The sequence below is a fragment of the Peromyscus eremicus genome, chromosome 1 (genome assembly GCF_949786415.1).
Source record: "Peromyscus eremicus chromosome 1, PerEre_H2_v1, whole genome shotgun sequence".
Lineage (NCBI taxonomy): Eukaryota > Metazoa > Chordata > Mammalia > Rodentia > Cricetidae > Peromyscus > Peromyscus eremicus.
In genome coordinates this window covers 148,704,277-148,722,033 of record NC_081416.1, presented here as the reverse complement: position 1 = coordinate 148,722,033, position 17,757 = coordinate 148,704,277, and the positions used below count along the sequence as shown (strand labels likewise).

At 50.4% G+C, this 17,757-nt stretch overlaps 1 protein-coding gene across 1 annotated transcript in view; it reads right to left on the bottom strand.

Moving 5' to 3' along the window:
• Nav2 (neuron navigator 2) overlaps positions 1-16,582 on the bottom strand; it is a 371,946-nt gene extending 355,364 nt beyond the window's left edge. The window contains exon 1 of the mRNA XM_059274283.1: positions 16,235-16,582. Within this exon, the coding sequence (XP_059130266.1) occupies positions 16,235-16,492 (258 nt within the window). The 5' untranslated portion in view covers positions 16,493-16,582. The remainder of the gene's footprint in view (positions 1-16,234) is intronic.
• Between the last annotated feature and the right edge of the window lie 1,175 nt (positions 16,583-17,757).

The window sequence follows — 17,757 nt, the reverse complement described above, 5'->3', positions numbered from 1 at the left end:
GTCTACAGAGCCAGGAAGATGTGGTGGCAGTTTATTAGCTATGAGTCACTGCTATCCTGTCTACAGAGCCGTGAAGATGAGGAGGGGGTAGGGTTGACGCTCACCTAAAGCCACATGACAGCAAGCAGGCAGATCTGAAATTCAAACTGTGGTTGGGATGACTGTGAACACTTGTTCTTTCTCTGACTCCTCTTTAGAGCCCGTCTCAAATTCAATTATACACCCCCCCAAGAGCTCCAGAATCCCCTGCAAAGCCCTAGGAGGCACAGATGCAGAGGATCGATGTACTCTGCCAGGGAGACGTCTGAACAACCCCACAAGCTGCTGGTGAAGGACCACTGAGCCTGTGCCCACACCATGAAGCTATAAACATGGGGTTCAGAAAGAGAATGAAAGTTCTTCATTCAAAGAACAAAGACTTTCAACCTCTCACACTGTGGAACTGTCTGGGGGCAAATGGATTTTTTTTTTTAACATTTGCTTTCCAGGACTATCTGGACACTCACACACATGCTGCACATGCAAACACAAATACATGTATTCAAAACATATGCACACATATAAACATATGCATGCATAAATACATACATGCATGCACAAACACACACACACATACACACTCATTCATTCACACTCATGCATTCACTAAACAGCCTGATTCTGGAGTTTGACTAATAATGTTCTGAATTTTACCAACAGGCTTCACTCAAATCAATATCCAATCTCAGAGTAGCTGAACGGAAGCAGGGCATATTGCCATCTGTACACCTCCCCGTGGGGAGGCCTCTGTGGGCACTGAAGCCAGTGGTCTCCCTGTGCTGTTCTGGCTGTTTTCTGTCTCCTTCACAGCCACCCTCCACAGAAGGGTCTGATCGAGTTGGGCTGCATTCTGGGAAACCTGACTGCCCAATCTTTGTTGTAGGCTGAGAAAGGAAGTCACAGCCATCAGAGCTAAGGGCAGAGATACATCCGGCCTCCATCCAGGTCCCAGCATATGCTGCCTGTACTGACCCAGGCCCACCTGGCAGGGGGGGGGGGGCTGAGGTCCTCCATGATGGCTCCTCTCTTCAGCTACTGTGTGATTCCCAGCCTCTGGTCATGGTGGGCAAACATTAGCGGCATGTCAATGCACAGGAATAAGCAGCATCAGAGGTGTACACAAGGCAAAGCAGCTCTGATTCTGAAATTTCTCCTGGCATTGCCCCGTCCCTTCCTCCCATATCCAATCCCATCACAAGGGCAAGGGATTCAGGGTAGGTGAGCCTGCATGTCCAGAGAGCGTGACAGTTAACTGCAGAAGGAAGGCAATGTTTCTGGAACTTCTGGCAGAGTAGAGACAAGCACTGTTTTGTGCAGTAAACCATAAGCAGGCCATGTGACATCTGAGATGGTAACAAATTGCAAATTCAGGGCAGAAGAGCTGGGGTGACACCTGAGGTTCTTCACTTCCAGAAGATTCCCAGGTGAAGTCATTGCTGCTGATCCAAGGCCATGCTTGCAGTGGGAAGTACTCAGATCACAAAGAAATGACCACAGAGAGGCAATCTGAAGTCAGAGTAGAAAAATGTCTGTAGCAAAGGGCCTGTCACCTTCACATTTCATCTCTAGGCCATCCTGACCCACAGGTAAAAGTCCATGATCTGAGTGGCTATGACCTTCATGTGCCTGGCCTCATCTACTCCTGATGACCCTCTAAGGGACAGCATCCCCACCCCTCAATATCATCAGGGAAGCACTCTGGGCTCCCAGGTAGGGTCTGGAAGTCAGAGTGGGATGCTGGCTCAAGCTTGGCCATGCACCAGCCCTGTGCCTCCTCCAGGAGATAGTAGAAACCCCGTGTGCCAGTCTTTGAGGTGAAGAGGACACTGCTGTGGCCAAGACAGGCAGAGCTTCCATAGAGCTGACTGTATAACAGAGAAAAGACACACACTGAGCAAATGTTTACTATGGGATGGGAACCTGTTCTAGCTCTTGAGAAAAACAAAGCAAGGCAAGGGGAGGTCTGAGGAAAGATGATGGATGACACTATTTTATCTAGTGTAGTCCAAAAAGAGCCCTCTGACAAGGTGACATGTGAGCAGCGAGTGGAGATGGAGGAATGAGCATTGCTGATAAAGGCGGAGGCTCTAAGTAAGAAGAACAGCAAGTGTGGAGACCCTGAGGCTCAGTTTCTTTGTCCTTAAAAGAGAGGCAAGAGGTCCTGTGATTCAGTTCAAAGCTTTCAGAGTCTGAAAGGCAGGGACAAGGACAAGAACAGGAGATAGACTTTCAGCCCATCATCAAAACTCTAACCTTTTTTTAAAGAATTTATTTTAAAATTGTAGTTATGAAAATGTGCGGGTATGTGAGTGCCATGCCCAAGAAGTCCAGAAGAGGGCGTCAGATCCCCTGCAGCTTGAGTTACCGGTGGTCAAGAGTTTCCTGACATGGGTGCTGGGAACCAAACTCTGGCGCTCTTAACCACTGAGCCATCTTTCCAGCCTCCTGTTTTTTAATCTTAATTTTTCAAAGTCTTCAATGCTTCTCTTTCCAACTGTTTGGAGGAGAAACTTGCCAGTTGTTTTTTAAGAAATAAAAATAATCTTTTTCTGTTAAGGGAGAGATATTTTAAAACCACTGAATGGATTGTTCCTTCCCTGGCCTTTTATTGATACGTCTGCTCTCCTTCCAGTTCTAAAATAAGCTCTCGTCTGCACTGTGTGGATCCAAAGGCAACACGCTGCAGAGTAGACCTGGCCGGGCAGAGGCAGGCTGGGGTCACTTAGAAGTCACTAGACCTGGAGAACGCACCCCTCTAGTCCTGCCAGCATGGCCTCACCCACGGCCTGCTTCCTCACAGCCCAGGTGACTGGACGCTCTCAGAAACAGCAGTGGAATGTGGTGAGGGTTGGACCCAGCAAATGACAAATTTCTGAGTGAGTTCCAGTTCTCTGGAATGGAAAACCAGCAGCTTCCTGTTACAGAGTGTACCCACGGTTCGTGCCTGATACATGGGTGTGGGAGAGCCATATACTTTTACTCTACTTCTGTCTAAACACACACACACACACACACACACACACACACACACACACACACAGGACATGTTTTTAGGCAGGTAAACATTTTTAGGGACTAGGTCAGATTTATACTGATTTATGTTCAGTTAGCTAGAAGGAAAAAGGAGTTCAGGTCAGTATTAAGGGGAAAGCCAATGAGTCCATCCACCAAGCCCATGAGGTTGCTGGAGACATCTCTAGGTTAGTTCTTTCCGGGCTAGAGTGCCCTGGAGAGGCCCTGTGGTATCTTAGAAGGCAGGTCTTAGCTTTGGTCTCCTGGAAGGCCTTAAGCAGGCTTTGACCCTCTGTCTGCTGTATCTTTCTTCCCATCCTCAACCACACTCAGGCTCAGTCCTTGCAAAGGGTAGACTGGCTGGGGATGCGGGCTCTTCAGTTGCTGGCTGAGCTTGCAACCTTCCACTCAGGAGGTGTGTGACCCCGGGCATTCTGTTTATAGTCTCCATGCCTTTCCTCACCTGTCAACAGGAGACCGCCGTGGAAGCACCCAGACACACTGCTTTTGTGTAGGGAAATGAGAAACACCACACCAAAGGCCTGGAGGAGCACCCGGCACAGAGTGAGCATTCTGGAAAGAGGAGTGATTTTATCTACCCCCCCTGCCAGGGACTATTACAGACATGAACAGCTCTCCCCACGCAGAGACCACTGAAATGCTATGTTTTCCCAGGGGAAAATGATCTGCAGCTGACTACTTATTCAATGTCCAGATGCCCCAGGCTCCATCAGCAAGATACATTAGATACATGGTAAATGGCAGGGGAGGCAGGAGAGTACCCCAGCTCTCCCAGATGTCCAGCTTGGAGATGGGGACAATCTAGAAGGTTGGTAATAAAGACCATGGAACAGAGTCCAAGCATTCTAGTACTAGCTTTACATGGGCTTGGCTAGATTGTTGGCTGATCCTGAACCACATAAACAAAAAGGCACACCAAGATGGTCTTATCCACCTGTGGGGCTGGCCCAGGGATCTCAGTGATTTCAGCCAATTGTTATCCTGATTATTTGATTCTGTGAGCCAAATGCAAAGGCTTCCTAGTATGAAGAAATTAATATTCCTTTGAAGAACTTGGTAGAAGGAGAAATGCCACTGAATAGGCTGGTTCTGGTACGTCACACTGTCAGGCCCTTCTGAGCAGAACATCTTATCTGTGGATCTGGTCCTGGAGGAGGGAGGTCTGGGGTCCAGTTTGTACTCTGGTCCTTGAAGCTGGGAGCCTCCTCAGACATGGCTTTCTCCATCTTTACCGTGAAACTGGGACCAGATGGCCTCTAAGATCTCCCCTGGTTCAGGTATCCCAAGTCTCCAGGCTTTATAGGCACAGATCACGAATGATGCAGCTATCCAAAGTAAACCTGCTTCTTTCCAGTCTGGTTTGTCACCTAAATGCTGTCTTTGCCTCTGAGGCTTGCCTTCTTAGGTCTCTCTAGTCAGCTAACCACCAAAGTCCACGCACCGGAAGGCCTGAGTGCTCTGGGACATTGGCAGCCTACGCATTTTGACGCAAACAAACCAGCCCTCCCTGGTCTGAAAAGAATCAGAGCAAATCTGCATGAAATGAGGACTGTGTTCAGAGCAGCAGCCAGCCGCACGAGGCGGGAGGACAGGAAGGAGGACCTGCCAGCTGTGAGGCACATGGGCCCCACTGGCCCTCAGCACAGGGTTGACCCGCTGAATAACAACCACAGCAGTGGGAAAAGAAGATGGTACCCAGATTGTAGAAGAGGTGGGCAAGATCACATAGGCCCTCTCTGGTGACAGGCTGGACCTGGCAGCACCTGGGAAGCCCCATAAGAGATAAGACAGAACACAGAGGAAGGCCAAGACCAGCAAAGCAGGGAATGGGCTCTGAGGAGAGGACACCTCAGCATGAGCCCCAGGCCTCCTCTGGTTACCGGCAAAGTAATTCAGCAGTCAGCAGTACAGATCTGGAATCAGAGAAAGCCGAGTTGTAATTCTATGACTGTACCTACCACCGAAGAGACCTACAAGAGTCCCCAAACCCTTTAAGGCAACCGTCCTTGCTGACCCGTTTCTCTTCTGTGGTAAATTAGGAGCAGGGTCATCGCCTCTGACAGTGATCGCGAAGATCAGAGGATTCTTACATGCCATGGCTTAGATACTGGTTGTACCTCTCTGAGGCTCATGGGTCAGACACTCGGTCTCCAGGTGGTAGTACTAGAAGGTGGTGGGACTTCTAAAGGGTCAGGCCCTCGAGTCACTGGAGTGTACCTTCAGAAGGGAACACTGGTCTCCTGGAGTCATTTCTTGTGAGAGATAGATAATATGAAAGCCTGAGCCAGACCCTGGCCCCTCTGTGGCTTCCTGTTTGGGAATGCCACTCAGTATTTGTTTCTCAAACTCTGCCTTTGCTCTCTGCCACTGAGTGGCACAGCCATGGGGGCAGGGGACTTGAAAGAGCTTGCAACATGTTGTTTGGATTTGTAACTTCTGAGGCCATACACTACATAAATCTCCTTTCTCCATGGGTAGGCTACTTCAGGTACTTTGTTGTTGTTGCAAAATGGACTAAACACAGTCTGAAAACAGCACATGAATTGCCGGAGTGAATCTCATTTCTAGAAGCTTTGTACTATCCATGGATTTTCTCAACCTTCTCCTTTTCCTGAGTGGTCAATATACATCCAAACTCTTCTCAGATCTTTCTTCCTAGGTAGGACAGAGGGAGTTGGCCCTACCACCATTACTACATGCTGATAAGGTTATTCACTAGAGCAGCCTGATGGTTGTGCATTGTGAGTAGCCTGTGTGAAGAAAATGCCTTCACCTCCACACAGGCAGGCAACACGCCACGACAGAACTGTGACAAGGGCCTCACCAGGATGCAAGTTGTCAACTCTATGTACCCTACACTTGGTCACCCCTATCATGTGACCTCAGCTCACATGCAAGATCCATAGGCTTCTGCCACAGCTTTGTGAGCACAGCTTGTGTTAGTCACTCTGTTACTATAACAAACACCCACAACGTCTTATCAAAAGGAAGGGTTTATTTTGGGTCACAGTCTGATTCCATGACCCAATGGCCCTGTTGCTTTTAGACTTGTGGCAATTCATCATGGTGGCAGCATGGAGTGGAGTGCAACCGCCCACTTCACAGGCAGAGAGCAAAAGAGACAAAGAGGAAGTGGTTGGGGCCTCACCAGCTCCTTTGAGGACACACCCTCAGTGACCTGGAGACCACCCCGTAGGCCCACCTCTGACAGTTTCCCACACTGTCCCAATAGCTCAAAGAAGAACTTCCTAGATGCAAACCGTGGTGGGTGCAGTTTATGGTCAGTATCCACTTACTCCTGTTTCCCTGTTCTTTCTTTCGGCTCATGTCACCCTTTGTCCCTTCTGCAAAGAACCTATGATATTCCAGCCAGGGTCAGGGAACAGACACCTCTGATCCACACAAGCAGCCACAGAACACGAAAGGCCACAGAACCCGCCCGGTGCCATGGAGAAGACACTGTCCAGACCACCTAAGTGAAGGCTTCCTAGAGGTAGAGACAGTGAGACTGAACGCAAATAGTTGACACCCAGGAGGATTAGGCAGCCAGGAGAGACCTCAAAAAGGTGAAGGAAAGGGTGAGAGCAAAGGCAGCCTCATTCATTGTCTTGCCAGAGCCTGGCCAGAGGGACCCAATCGGGGAGGTTTGACTTTTTTTCTTAATCTTTATTTCCAGGGTCAGTGAGTTGGCTCCACAACCCGAGCTCCAGCCCCAGAGACCACAAGGTAGACAGAGAGCATCAACTCCTAAAAGCTGTCCTCTGACCTCCACCCATGGGCTATGGCATGCAAAGACCCTTCCCAACACAAACAAGCATAAACAAACAAATAAATACATGAAATAAATAAGTAAATAATTTTTCATAAAATTCTTTCACATGGGTGGATGGTTTAGAATTTCCTAAGATTTTTGTAAAAGATTGCTAAGTGAAATTGGATCTTGTGAGTTTCATAAAACACTAGGAAACTTTCTTACTCTTCAAGGAATGAAGCTGAAGCGTTCACACGGCACCAGGAAGGAGAGGGAGCATTTAAACCAGGTGAAGTACGCATGGCCAGGCTACTGGGAACACACCCATGCAGGTTCCTCCTCCATTTCTGTTCTCACAGGTGAGAGGCCACAACACGGGCACTGACAATAAGCAGCATTCAGCTAGGGCTCTGTTTTATTTTGTTTACCAACATCTTACTTAGAAAATTATTAAGCCTACAAGGAAAATCGAAAGAACTGCATATCCACTTTAGTTTTCTCCTCTCAGGAGGTAGTACCTGTCTGTCTGTCTCTGCCATCTCTGTCTTTGTGTGTATCTCTCTCTCTCACACACATGCCAAACTATTTGAGAATGTTGCTGACATCAAGACACTTTGCTTCTAAGTATTTAACTCGTATCTCCCAGGGACTAGGACATGTTCTTATATAACTCCACGGCCATGGCACTGATGGGATGTCATGATTAGTCATCCATTCCACATTCAAGCACCTCTGTTGCCTCCAGAATGTCCTGTGTGACCTCTGCTCACCCCGGAACCAGTCAGGAAACTATCAGTGGACTTGTTTGCCATGGTTCCTTGGTCAACTTTCTCCTTTTAGTCTTACTTACTTATCTTATTTATTTGTTTTGGTCTTTTATGACATTGACTATTGCAGAGATACCAGGGCTACTGCCATAAAGAATGATCTGCAGAGATGGCTCAGGTAAAGAAAACTGGTTGATTTTGAAGAGGACTCAGGTTTGGTTCCCAGTTTATAACTGTTCATCTCTCCAGTTCCAGGGGATCTGGCACCCTCTTCTGGTCTCTGCAGGCACTGCATGCACATGGTACACACACAAACATGGAGGCAAAACACCCATATACATAAAATAAAACTGAATAAATATTATTATTATTATTATTATTATTAAAGATCAATCAGTACTGGGCATGGTGGCACACACCTGCAATCTTAGCACACAGAAAGCAGAGGCAGGAGGATCTTGGGTTAGAGGTGCACTTAAGTTATTTAACAAGACTCTGTCTCAAAACAAACGAACAAACCAAAACCACTCTATAATGAGGACTTACCTGATTGCTTCCTCATGCAGGCAAATAGTTTCCATCAAATTCCCTGTTTTCCCTTCTGTCTCACACCTGCCCCGACAGTTCTTATCACTAGCCACCCTGAAGGGCCCTGTGGCCTCAGAGAACATGGGACGCCATACATCCAAAAAAAAAAAAAAAAAAACTTAACTGATATTGTTAATCAACTAACATTTGTTTAATACTGAAGGAATATTTTCAGATCCTGGGGTGGGAGGGAGGAGTAAAATTATACACTCTCTTAGTCTGCATTCTATTGCTGTGAAGAGACACCATGACCACGGCAAATCCTACAAAGGAAAGCATTTAATTGGAGCTGGCTTATAGTTTCAGAAGTTTAGTCCATTAGCATCATGGTGGGAAGCATGGCAGCAGGCTGGCAGACATGGAGCTATAGAAGTAGCTGAGAGTTCTACATCTGGATCGGTAGGCAGCAGGAAGAGAGAGACATTGGGCCTCGTTGGAGCTTCTCAGACCTCAAAGCCTGCCCCCTGTGACACACTTCCTCCAACAAGGCCACACCTACTCCAACAAAAATGCCACTCCCTATGAGTCTATGGGGGCCATTTTCATTCAAACTACCATCTGCCAAGCCAAAGGAAACTGAGGAGCAACCTGCTGTGGTCCCATCTTAGCAAGGTCTTTTGAGACCACCACCCCCCCCCCCGGCCCCGCCCCGCCAACTCACATTTGCTGTTTAAGGACCTTGACTTTGGATGTTAAAACACATGGATTCAAATTCTGGGTATACTATTTACCAGCTGCGCAACATGGCACAGGAGCTGAATCTTTCTGAACTGATATGCTAAAATGAGTAGTACCCTATCCATTGGACTTGCCTCTGTTGACCTGACAGTGAGTCTTTAAGAAGGGTAGCAAAGGTAACTTCCTTTCCATAGGCTAAGCAGGTCACCGAGGCTAGATGCTCAGAAAGGCAAGGTGATTCTTAGAAGGTCATCAGCAGGGGTCAAAAGAACTAACTAAATAGAACCAAAGCTCCTGGATCCCAGAGGCCATTCTTTTGTGGAAGCAGCATCTCCCTGGTGGTATGCTGTGGGGTTATGCTCATGGACAGGTATCTAGCCTGTATATCAGGGAAGTCTAGAGGCTGTGATCACCAGGGTCAATGATTTCTGTAATTTTCTTATTGGGGTGGGGAGGATAGGAGTGTCTGGGGGGTATATGTTCACGTATGCTTGTCCATGTGTGAACACCTGTGTGGAGCACTGTCATCCTCAATCGCTCTCCATCTTACTTTGGGAGATAAGGTCTCTTACTGAGCCTGGACCTTGCTAATTTGCCCAAAACTGACTGGCCAGCAAGCTCCATGGCTCTTCCTATGACCACTCCCAACCCCCAACCCTTACTCCAAGAATCCTTCTGCCTGACTTTTTTTTTTTTTTTTAACATGGGTTCTAGGAGTTAGACTCAATCTTCATGACTTCACAGCCAGAACTTGGCTCTCTGCGCTATCTCCTCAGCCCCATTATAATTATCCATATTCTGTCACGCTGTCGTGAGGAGCTGATTTCCCAAACTGCATGGAATCCTGTAGAGGAGGAACCATTTCTGACTTTCTCTTTTCTACCAGGGATATAGGAACAGAATGGGGTAGAATAACCCCAAATTTGCCAATTCCGTATATGGTGCATGCCTGACAGTATTCAGAGTTCACACGGAAGGAGGGACTAAGCCTTCTGACGCTGTGGGGTCTTTGTCTGCAGAGCACAAGAGAAGGTTTGTTTGCCTTGGGAAAGGGGCACTAAGTCATGAGTCGCCCTAAGGTTTTATACGGGTGACTCAGGGCTCCTGTGAAAACTGCGAGTCACTTGCTATTGTCTAAGCAGAGATGGAAGCACAAAAGCCTGACCAAGTTTTCTTTTTTTCTAAATCACATGACCCATTATGCTCAAGATGTTCTATGAACACACTGTCCATCCCCTCGAACAATGTGACCACAAGACAGAGTAACCATTGAAAATCGGTCCTGTGGCTATTGGTAAAACACCATTGGGCAGCTGGCCATCGAGCCTTGGGGAACCTTACTGACCAAACTGGTCATGAGGCTTAATTCCCACTACGTACGTGGCAGCTGGGAGGGAAAAGGGCCTCCCTTCTACCCCCAGAACCATAAGCAGCCATCAGGAAGCCTAGGCAATGGGCCTGTGACCTGCTGAGGTCTGGCCTGAGCTGGGCCATCAGATTGGGCGGCTTTATCCCACCACCTCAACAGTGGCAGCTAAGAGGGGCACACAGAGGAGGCCTTCTGCCAGTTTAGTTTGGAGCAGAACGCTCGGTTGGGTTAGCATTTTAGGGACGGTGTGTCTGTGACTAAAATGTGAACGGTTCAGTGAACAACTTCGGAAGCGACTTCTTCAGATGACCTTGTTCTGAGTTTGCTCCTGTTCCTGGGTCAGTGAACCGAAGTACCAACGTGCACTGGTTCTCGGTGGGGCAAGCCTGTCCCTGTGGTCAGCCACGCACTTGGGAATCAGGTAGACGAGCTTAAGGTGAGGCAGGCACGAGCCACGCTTTGATGCTGGGTTGTCAAAATATGCAGTACCACATGTTCCTTGCCCAATACAGGCCAGACCACGTATACTGCAGTCTACCTGTGATATGTCATGGAATTCTCACAGCCTACAATAAGCAGCACCATTTCTGTTTCACAGATTAAAAAAAAAAGCCCGTGGTTTATCAATACCAAGTTATTTTCCCAAAGCCTGGATTTGAATCCAGATCTGCCTGCCAATAAAGCCTGAGTTACTGCACAGAACCGTTTCCAGCTGATAGCCTGTCTTGACCTTAGCTTCCTGACATAAAGCACGGCAACCATTTCCCATTTACCCAGCTTCTTGTGTCTCAAATTAAATGATAAAGGTATAAGGACTGGCACAGACGACCTGGCAGCTAGCAAGTGTTCTGTAAATGGCCCTTTCCCAGAGGCAAGGCTGAATTAAGAAATAAGAATTTCTGACCTTCAGCCAAAATCTTGCTGGGTGGTTTGGCTTTGCAGACTGGCTTTGGTAGTCAGAGGTCTGAGTAAAACGCCCCTCATGAGGCTGCAGCCCTCGCATCGCGTAAATAAATAAAAATGAGCAGGGAGAGCCGGGTGTTGGTGGTGCACGCCTTTAATCCCAGCACTCGGGAGGCAGAGGCAGGCGGATCTCTGTGAGTTCGAGGCCAGCCTGGACTACAGAGTGAGTTCCAGGAAAGGCGCAAAGCTACACAGAGAAACCCTGCCTCGAAAAACAAAAACAAAAACAAAAAAAAAAAAAAAAAATGAGCAGGGAGACGGTGCTTCAAATCTTGGTCAAGGAGAAAGTGTGAAAAGCGAAATGTAAACCTAGCCATTATCAAAGCTAAAATTTGGGCTGTAACTCCCCCAGCCTCCTCTTTGATGTATGTGTGTGATTACATGTGCTCTGTACTTGAAGCTTTTCCATGTGTACAGAGCTGTGTATGTGTGTATAGATGTAGGCGTATTTATACGAAGATATATACACACTGAATGATCGCCCAAATAAGCCCCTGATTCTACCTTTAAAGTGTCTCTAGAGAATTAACCCAGGGGATAGGCAATAACATGTGAACTGTAAACAATCTTGCATGATGGCAGATAACCACAATATGAGTTCCCCTCCAAGAACCGAGAAAGAGAAGACAGGGAATAACACAATGGCAGAAAAACACACTAATCAAATCCATAATCAACTCTGATGACGGAGCAAAGATTCTAATCAAAACAGTGGAGCGAAGCAGCAACAGGTTGTAAGCTCGGAGCTGTGCTCTTCCCAGGGGCCTCACCCACGCTTTCTTTTTAAACATCTAAAACGCTCACACAGGATTTCAATCACTTCTAATTATTTTTTTTAGGAAATAAGTTGCAGGCTGAACACTAGCTCCTAAAAACAGGAAATATCAAAGTATGATGTGAATCATCTCTTCCGCCTGCAACTGCTTCTTAAAAAAAATAGGTTAACCTCATCCTCAGATAGCCCAGGACTGCTCCTTTATCTGATGGTTGGCCACAGGCTTGCACACTAACCCAGAGCATGTGTCTAAAAAACGATTACTTACACATGGTCATAGTTCACAACACATGAGAGAGCGGAACAGATATTATAAATGGTCCATCTCGGGGAGGCCCAGGTAGCAGCACAGTAGCACAAAGGGAGTCAGAAGGACCTGAATGAGGCAGCGTAGGGACTGCAGGAGACTGAGATCAAGCTGCAGGCCTGTAGGGGGCTCCAGGAGGAGTCAGAGGTTGACAGTCCGCGGGCTGCCTCTAACAGCTACTGGCTTACAAGTCTTTCACGGTAGGAGAGAACATGTATGGGGTGGGGAAGACGAGTGAAAACTCACGGAGTAAATGGAATTACTGGGTAAGAAGACAGGAGTGGAGCCTGGCATGGTTAATCCCAGCACTTGGGAGGCAGAGGCAGGTGGGTCTCTTCGAGTTCAAGGCTAGCCTGGTCTACAGAGTGAGTGAGAGGCCCCGTAGTGAAACAAGAAAACAGGAATGCTTTGCCCTATAACCACCATGTCAAACACTCTGAGACCCAAGCTAACAACGGTCATTTGTTGTTGCATCCCAAGAGTCGGTTATGAGCCAGGTTCTGTAGGAGACAACACCATCTCCCCAGTTTCTCGCCACTGGCCTGTATGCAGTTACCACCCAGTAGAGGCCAGCACAAGCATCCAGTAACTGCCCAGCCTCTGCTCTTCCTCACACCATTTTCCTAAAATGGAAAGCACCCAGTCTAGAACATAAACAGAGGAACATCCCCTTGGGCTCTGCACCACCGCAGGGCGGCTTAACCTCCACTCCTTTGTTCTTGTTCGCCTCCTCTGTCCTCCCCAGCAGGCACTCCTGTCCACTCCCGGGGCCCAGCCCGTCTCCCGCCTCCTCTGTGAGCCTCCCTGTTCTTCTCCAGTCCTTGAGATCCTAGCCTTCCTTCCAGCATCTCGACTCCTCAGCCCCAGTACATCCTTAGCGCTCCAGTGTTGCCCTCTGCTGGATACAGAAGTCATGCCGTCCCAGTGGGATGCATCATCCCCAAGACCCAGACCTCCATGCCTTATTTGTCATGAGCTCTGCCACAGCATGGAAGACAGTGATGGAGAGTGGGCACGTCACTGGCCCAGCACCTGAGCTGGGATTCCTATTCTGCCACACTGGACAATGTGGATCAGTGGTGACATCTGTGGTCTGATAACTCAAGGTCTGTAATTGACCAGCAGCTGCTGTGGCTCTCCCTGTCCCACATCACAGTTAAGGGGTTTGAGTTCTAATGCTACCACCTCCGCTGCTCTCAAAGCCATTTAACCTTGATTTCCTTGTGTGTAAAATGGGGATAATTATTCTCATCGCATCAGATTATTAAGAGAATAAAAGGAGGGGTTTTTTTTGTTTTGTTTTGTTTGTTTTTTAATGCAAAACACCCAGAACAATTCCTGGCACCTATGAAGTCCAAGGCAAGGGTGCCTTCTTTACGTTCTTGTTATCTTAGGACATGGCCAAATGGCTAAGTGTTCCTGTGAAGACCAATGAGATCCCATGGAAAGAGCCCAACACATCAGGCATTCCACAGGTCATCCCACCCCTCATCCTCCCACAGAGCCTGGAACTGTGCCAGGCAGGGAGAGAGGCCTGTAAACACTTGTGAACAGTTTGACACCTTCCCAGAGCCCTGTCTTCTCACTTAAAGGATACAAAGTTTTTCTTAATACTCATAATTCCCATGGCTGCTTGTGCCCATTTTTACAGATGGAAGCATTGAGGTCCAGGGGAGTAGTTAACAGACGAGGCCACTCAGCTAACATATGTCATACAAAGCAAGGCACCACTGATAGCCAGTGCTTTAAAACCTGTGCTATTAGTCACTACACAACCCAGCCAGTCTCCTGCCAAAAACCCCCTAACCAATGGCAAGATATCATTTGCCACTGAGTTCATCATTTCCTGAGTGTCTTCTAATGATAAACATTAAGTTTGGGATCAGGAAATTACCAGGTACCAAGTCAGCCAAGGTCCTCAAGCCATAATCGAGGGACTTTTCTGGAAGGTGAATGTGCACTGTCTGTCACCATGGGGATACCCTGTTCAAAGACGGAGAAATCCTTTTGCCAAAGCCCCTTTGATGTCAGGGTGGGGCTATGAGTGCCTGTTACATAGAAGAGCTCCCAGGAGACCCAGGGGCTGGCAAGGAGGGGCCAGCTGGGCAACCAGGACTGTCTGTCCATTGGAAAGTGGCCAGTTTCCTGAGCCACCTATCCAGATCACACTTGTGATGCAGAGGACCCATGGAGAGCAAGAGAGGCGGAATGTGGGGTGCTGGGGACAGTGGGGCACAGGGGAAGCAGCGCCTCCAGGGAATGCGCCAAGTTAGCCCCTCATGGAGAAGTCCAAGAGTAATTTTTTTTTTAATGGTGAATCACCTTCCCGAGCCTGCCCACTGCAGTCTTCTGCCAATGTTTGTTAAATGAAGGGTCAAATGGGCAATAGCAGGCAGCAGTCTGGCTGTGAATGAGCCCAGCATCTGCCTTCCCGCTCATTCCTAGGTTCCTCCTCACCAGGCTTGAGGGCATGTGTCACATTCTCAGTCACTGTTCCAAAATACCACCCACTCCACCCCCACCCACGAAGGAGGCATCCTGGTGCTCATCCTCGTTTCAGAGCCCTCTGGACAAGTTCTGAAGCTATAAGAAAAAAGAGCAGAGTACCCAGCCTAGCAGAGCCAGGGCCCAGGAGCACTGGAGGAAATCTTGCCTTCCTCCCACACACCATCAGTCAGAGCTGTCAGCTTCCAAAAATGTTTAGCAAGTGCGGCATCAAGAGGGACATGCTGATGGGCCGGGTGTGGGAGCTTGTGTGGGGAGGGCTTTCTCTGGCTCTGAGTTCCAACAGTCTGTCTCCAACCAGCTTTTAGCTCCAGTTCCTCCATCAGAAAGCTAGGAATGTGTTGAGTGTTAACCGCCAATCAAAGAAAGCTACAGAAGGGAGAGTCTCTGTGAGCAGAGAAGTAGGTGCCCCAAAGGTCTGCTGGTCCATTGCTACTTCTCTCATACCAACCCCAAACTGCCTTCCTCTCTGGCTTCCCGCTGCCTCTCCTCTCCTGACTGGGACAGTCACATCCGTCAGGTCGGCCTGTCCCTAAAAGTCCCTGCTGACTGGCAGCCAAGAAAATACAGCATGCCCCTGCTCCCTCCTGCCAGAAGAGGAGGAAGGCAGCAGTCCAAGAGAAACTGATTGGCCCTTAAGGATTTCCTTAAAAGAGATTGCATGGCCAGGGCCTGTCACCCTGCCCAGTAGGGGGTTGCCTGCTCTGCCCGGAAAGGTACAAGTCACCGTTTCTCTTCCAGGCATTCTCTCACCCACACCATCATCTCCCTAATCACCAGAGCCACCAACACGGGTAGCACAGACTACCCAGGAAGGAGGGGCTTAGCTTCGGCAGCCATTCTGAGACAGCCAAGCCACCCCTACGGCAACTGCAAGCCCAGTCACTAGCTGCTCCAGCAAGCTAGCAGTCAGCAGCACCTGGCCAGAATCCTTTCTCCCTAAAGATGGGACGGGAACAAGCTATCTTCAAGCTAGGAGGAGGGCAGGTTCGGGGCAACCACCCAGCATCCCTTGTCCTGGATCTCATAGCTGGGCCAGGTGGTATCCAATCCAAAGAGGCACCAGACCACTCCTTCACGGGGTTACCACCCGAGCACGGACACACATCACAGCAGGAGATACTGTCTCCTTGGGGCCAAGCACTCAGCATTCAGGCCCTAACATTTCCAATGTCAGCATGCGCTCTTTGAGACTACCTCTACACCTGCTCCAACCCCAGAGAAGCCGCAGTCTACCAGCACCCCTCAGATTTGCGGAGCTCCTTAGGCGAACCTCTGGCACCCTGGCCACACCCACTGACCAGTGTATCCTTCCAGTCTGCCAGCTGAAGGGGTATGCTTCCTCTCCCCAACTACCTTATGGTAGCCTCTCCTCCAGGCAGCCCTGTCCCTCCCCTATGAAGGATCACCCATCACCACCCCACCCCCCAACAGTGCCCTGGCACACAGCACCCCTCACCTGGGTATCGAACCCGTTCTCCAGAGAGCTGCTTTTCCGCAACGGGAGCCCCTCCCCCGTCGGCTCCTGCAGCCCCTGCGATTTCAGGGGGAGCTGGCTAGTGTAGGCCGTCTTGCTCACCTCCACCTTGCTTCCCAACTTAAGGTAGCAGGGCTGGGGACCAGTCCGGGCCGGGGGCACGTGCAGGATGGGCGCGGCGCTGTGCACCGGTTTGGGCAGTCCCGACTTCATTTTGGAGGCTACCAGGATGGCCGGCATCTTCTCCCGGGGCTTCGGTTTTCCCAGCACGTCCCTGGCAGCGGCTGCGGAGGCGACCGCTAAAGGCAGCGCGGGCAGCCGAGCAGGCGCCGGGCCTCGGCCCGCGAGGCGCCCACCAACAGTGGAGAAAAAAATAAAAAATAAAATCCCCGGGTCGGGGAGCAGGGGAAATCCTGCGAGCGCGCCTGCGGGGGTGGCGGGCTGGTCACTGCCCTCCGCAGGTTCCACCTGCGCGTATGTCGCAGCGGGCGGCCTGCTCAGAAGCTCGGGGACCGCCGCCTCTGGCAATTCTTCTCCTGGGAAACCGTGGCGTGGACGCCCATATTAACTTGTCATTGCATCTCGGAAGTGAGGAGGCTCCTTAGGAAGAGACACAGGCTAGGGACGCACACGTCGCGCTCCGGAGGCTGCGGGTGTGAACCGCGGAGCAAATGAGCGGAGAATGGGGAGACGGAGGGCTCACGGAGCAGAGGAGGTCTCAACCGCGGGGCGGCTGTCACCCTGCAAGCACGCCGCAGTGTCACCCGCGCCGAAGCGGACGCACGACGATCTCCCCAGAAAGGTCTTGTCTGGGCGTGACAGCCGGTCACCGCTGTTCACAAGCCCCTGGACACACACAGCACCTGAGCGCCTGCGGATCTGCCCATGCTCCGTGCGCTCGAGAGCAGCACGGCAGTGGCGGTGGGGCGCGGGCACCGGGACGCGCAGCTGGCCCGGCTGGTTGCGCTGCGCTGAGCTGAGCTCCGGGGAAGGCAGCGCGGGCTGCAGGGCTGGACGCAGGGGAGGACCGGCTGCGGCGCGCGCTGACAGCCCGGGCCGTTCCCGCGCGCCCATTGGTTCGCGGCGGACCAATCCGAGGTCGCGACTCGCACTGCAAGGGGGCGTGGCCTCAACTCCCGGGCCCGCCGCCGAAACTCTGGGGCCGCGCTTGGCCGCAAGTACAAAGCGAGCTGGTGGCCGCTCTGCGGCACGGCCCCGGCGCGCGCCTCCCTGCGGGCCACCACCCCCGCGTCCCCGGAGCCGCCCGAAAACGCCGTTGGAACGCAGATTCCCGCCTCTCCCCGTCCCCCCACCCCCCGCCCTGGCATGTGTCGGGGACATCGGTTTCCCTTTTTCAAAATGGCTTGGGTCATCTCAACGGTTTGCGGGGTTCGGAGACACGCCCCAGCCTCCCTGCACCTCCATCGGGATTGACAGGGCAGATCTCCTTGTCCCCTGCCTGAAGGACACTCCAGCCATTTCTCCTTTCCGGGCGGGCCCAGGGG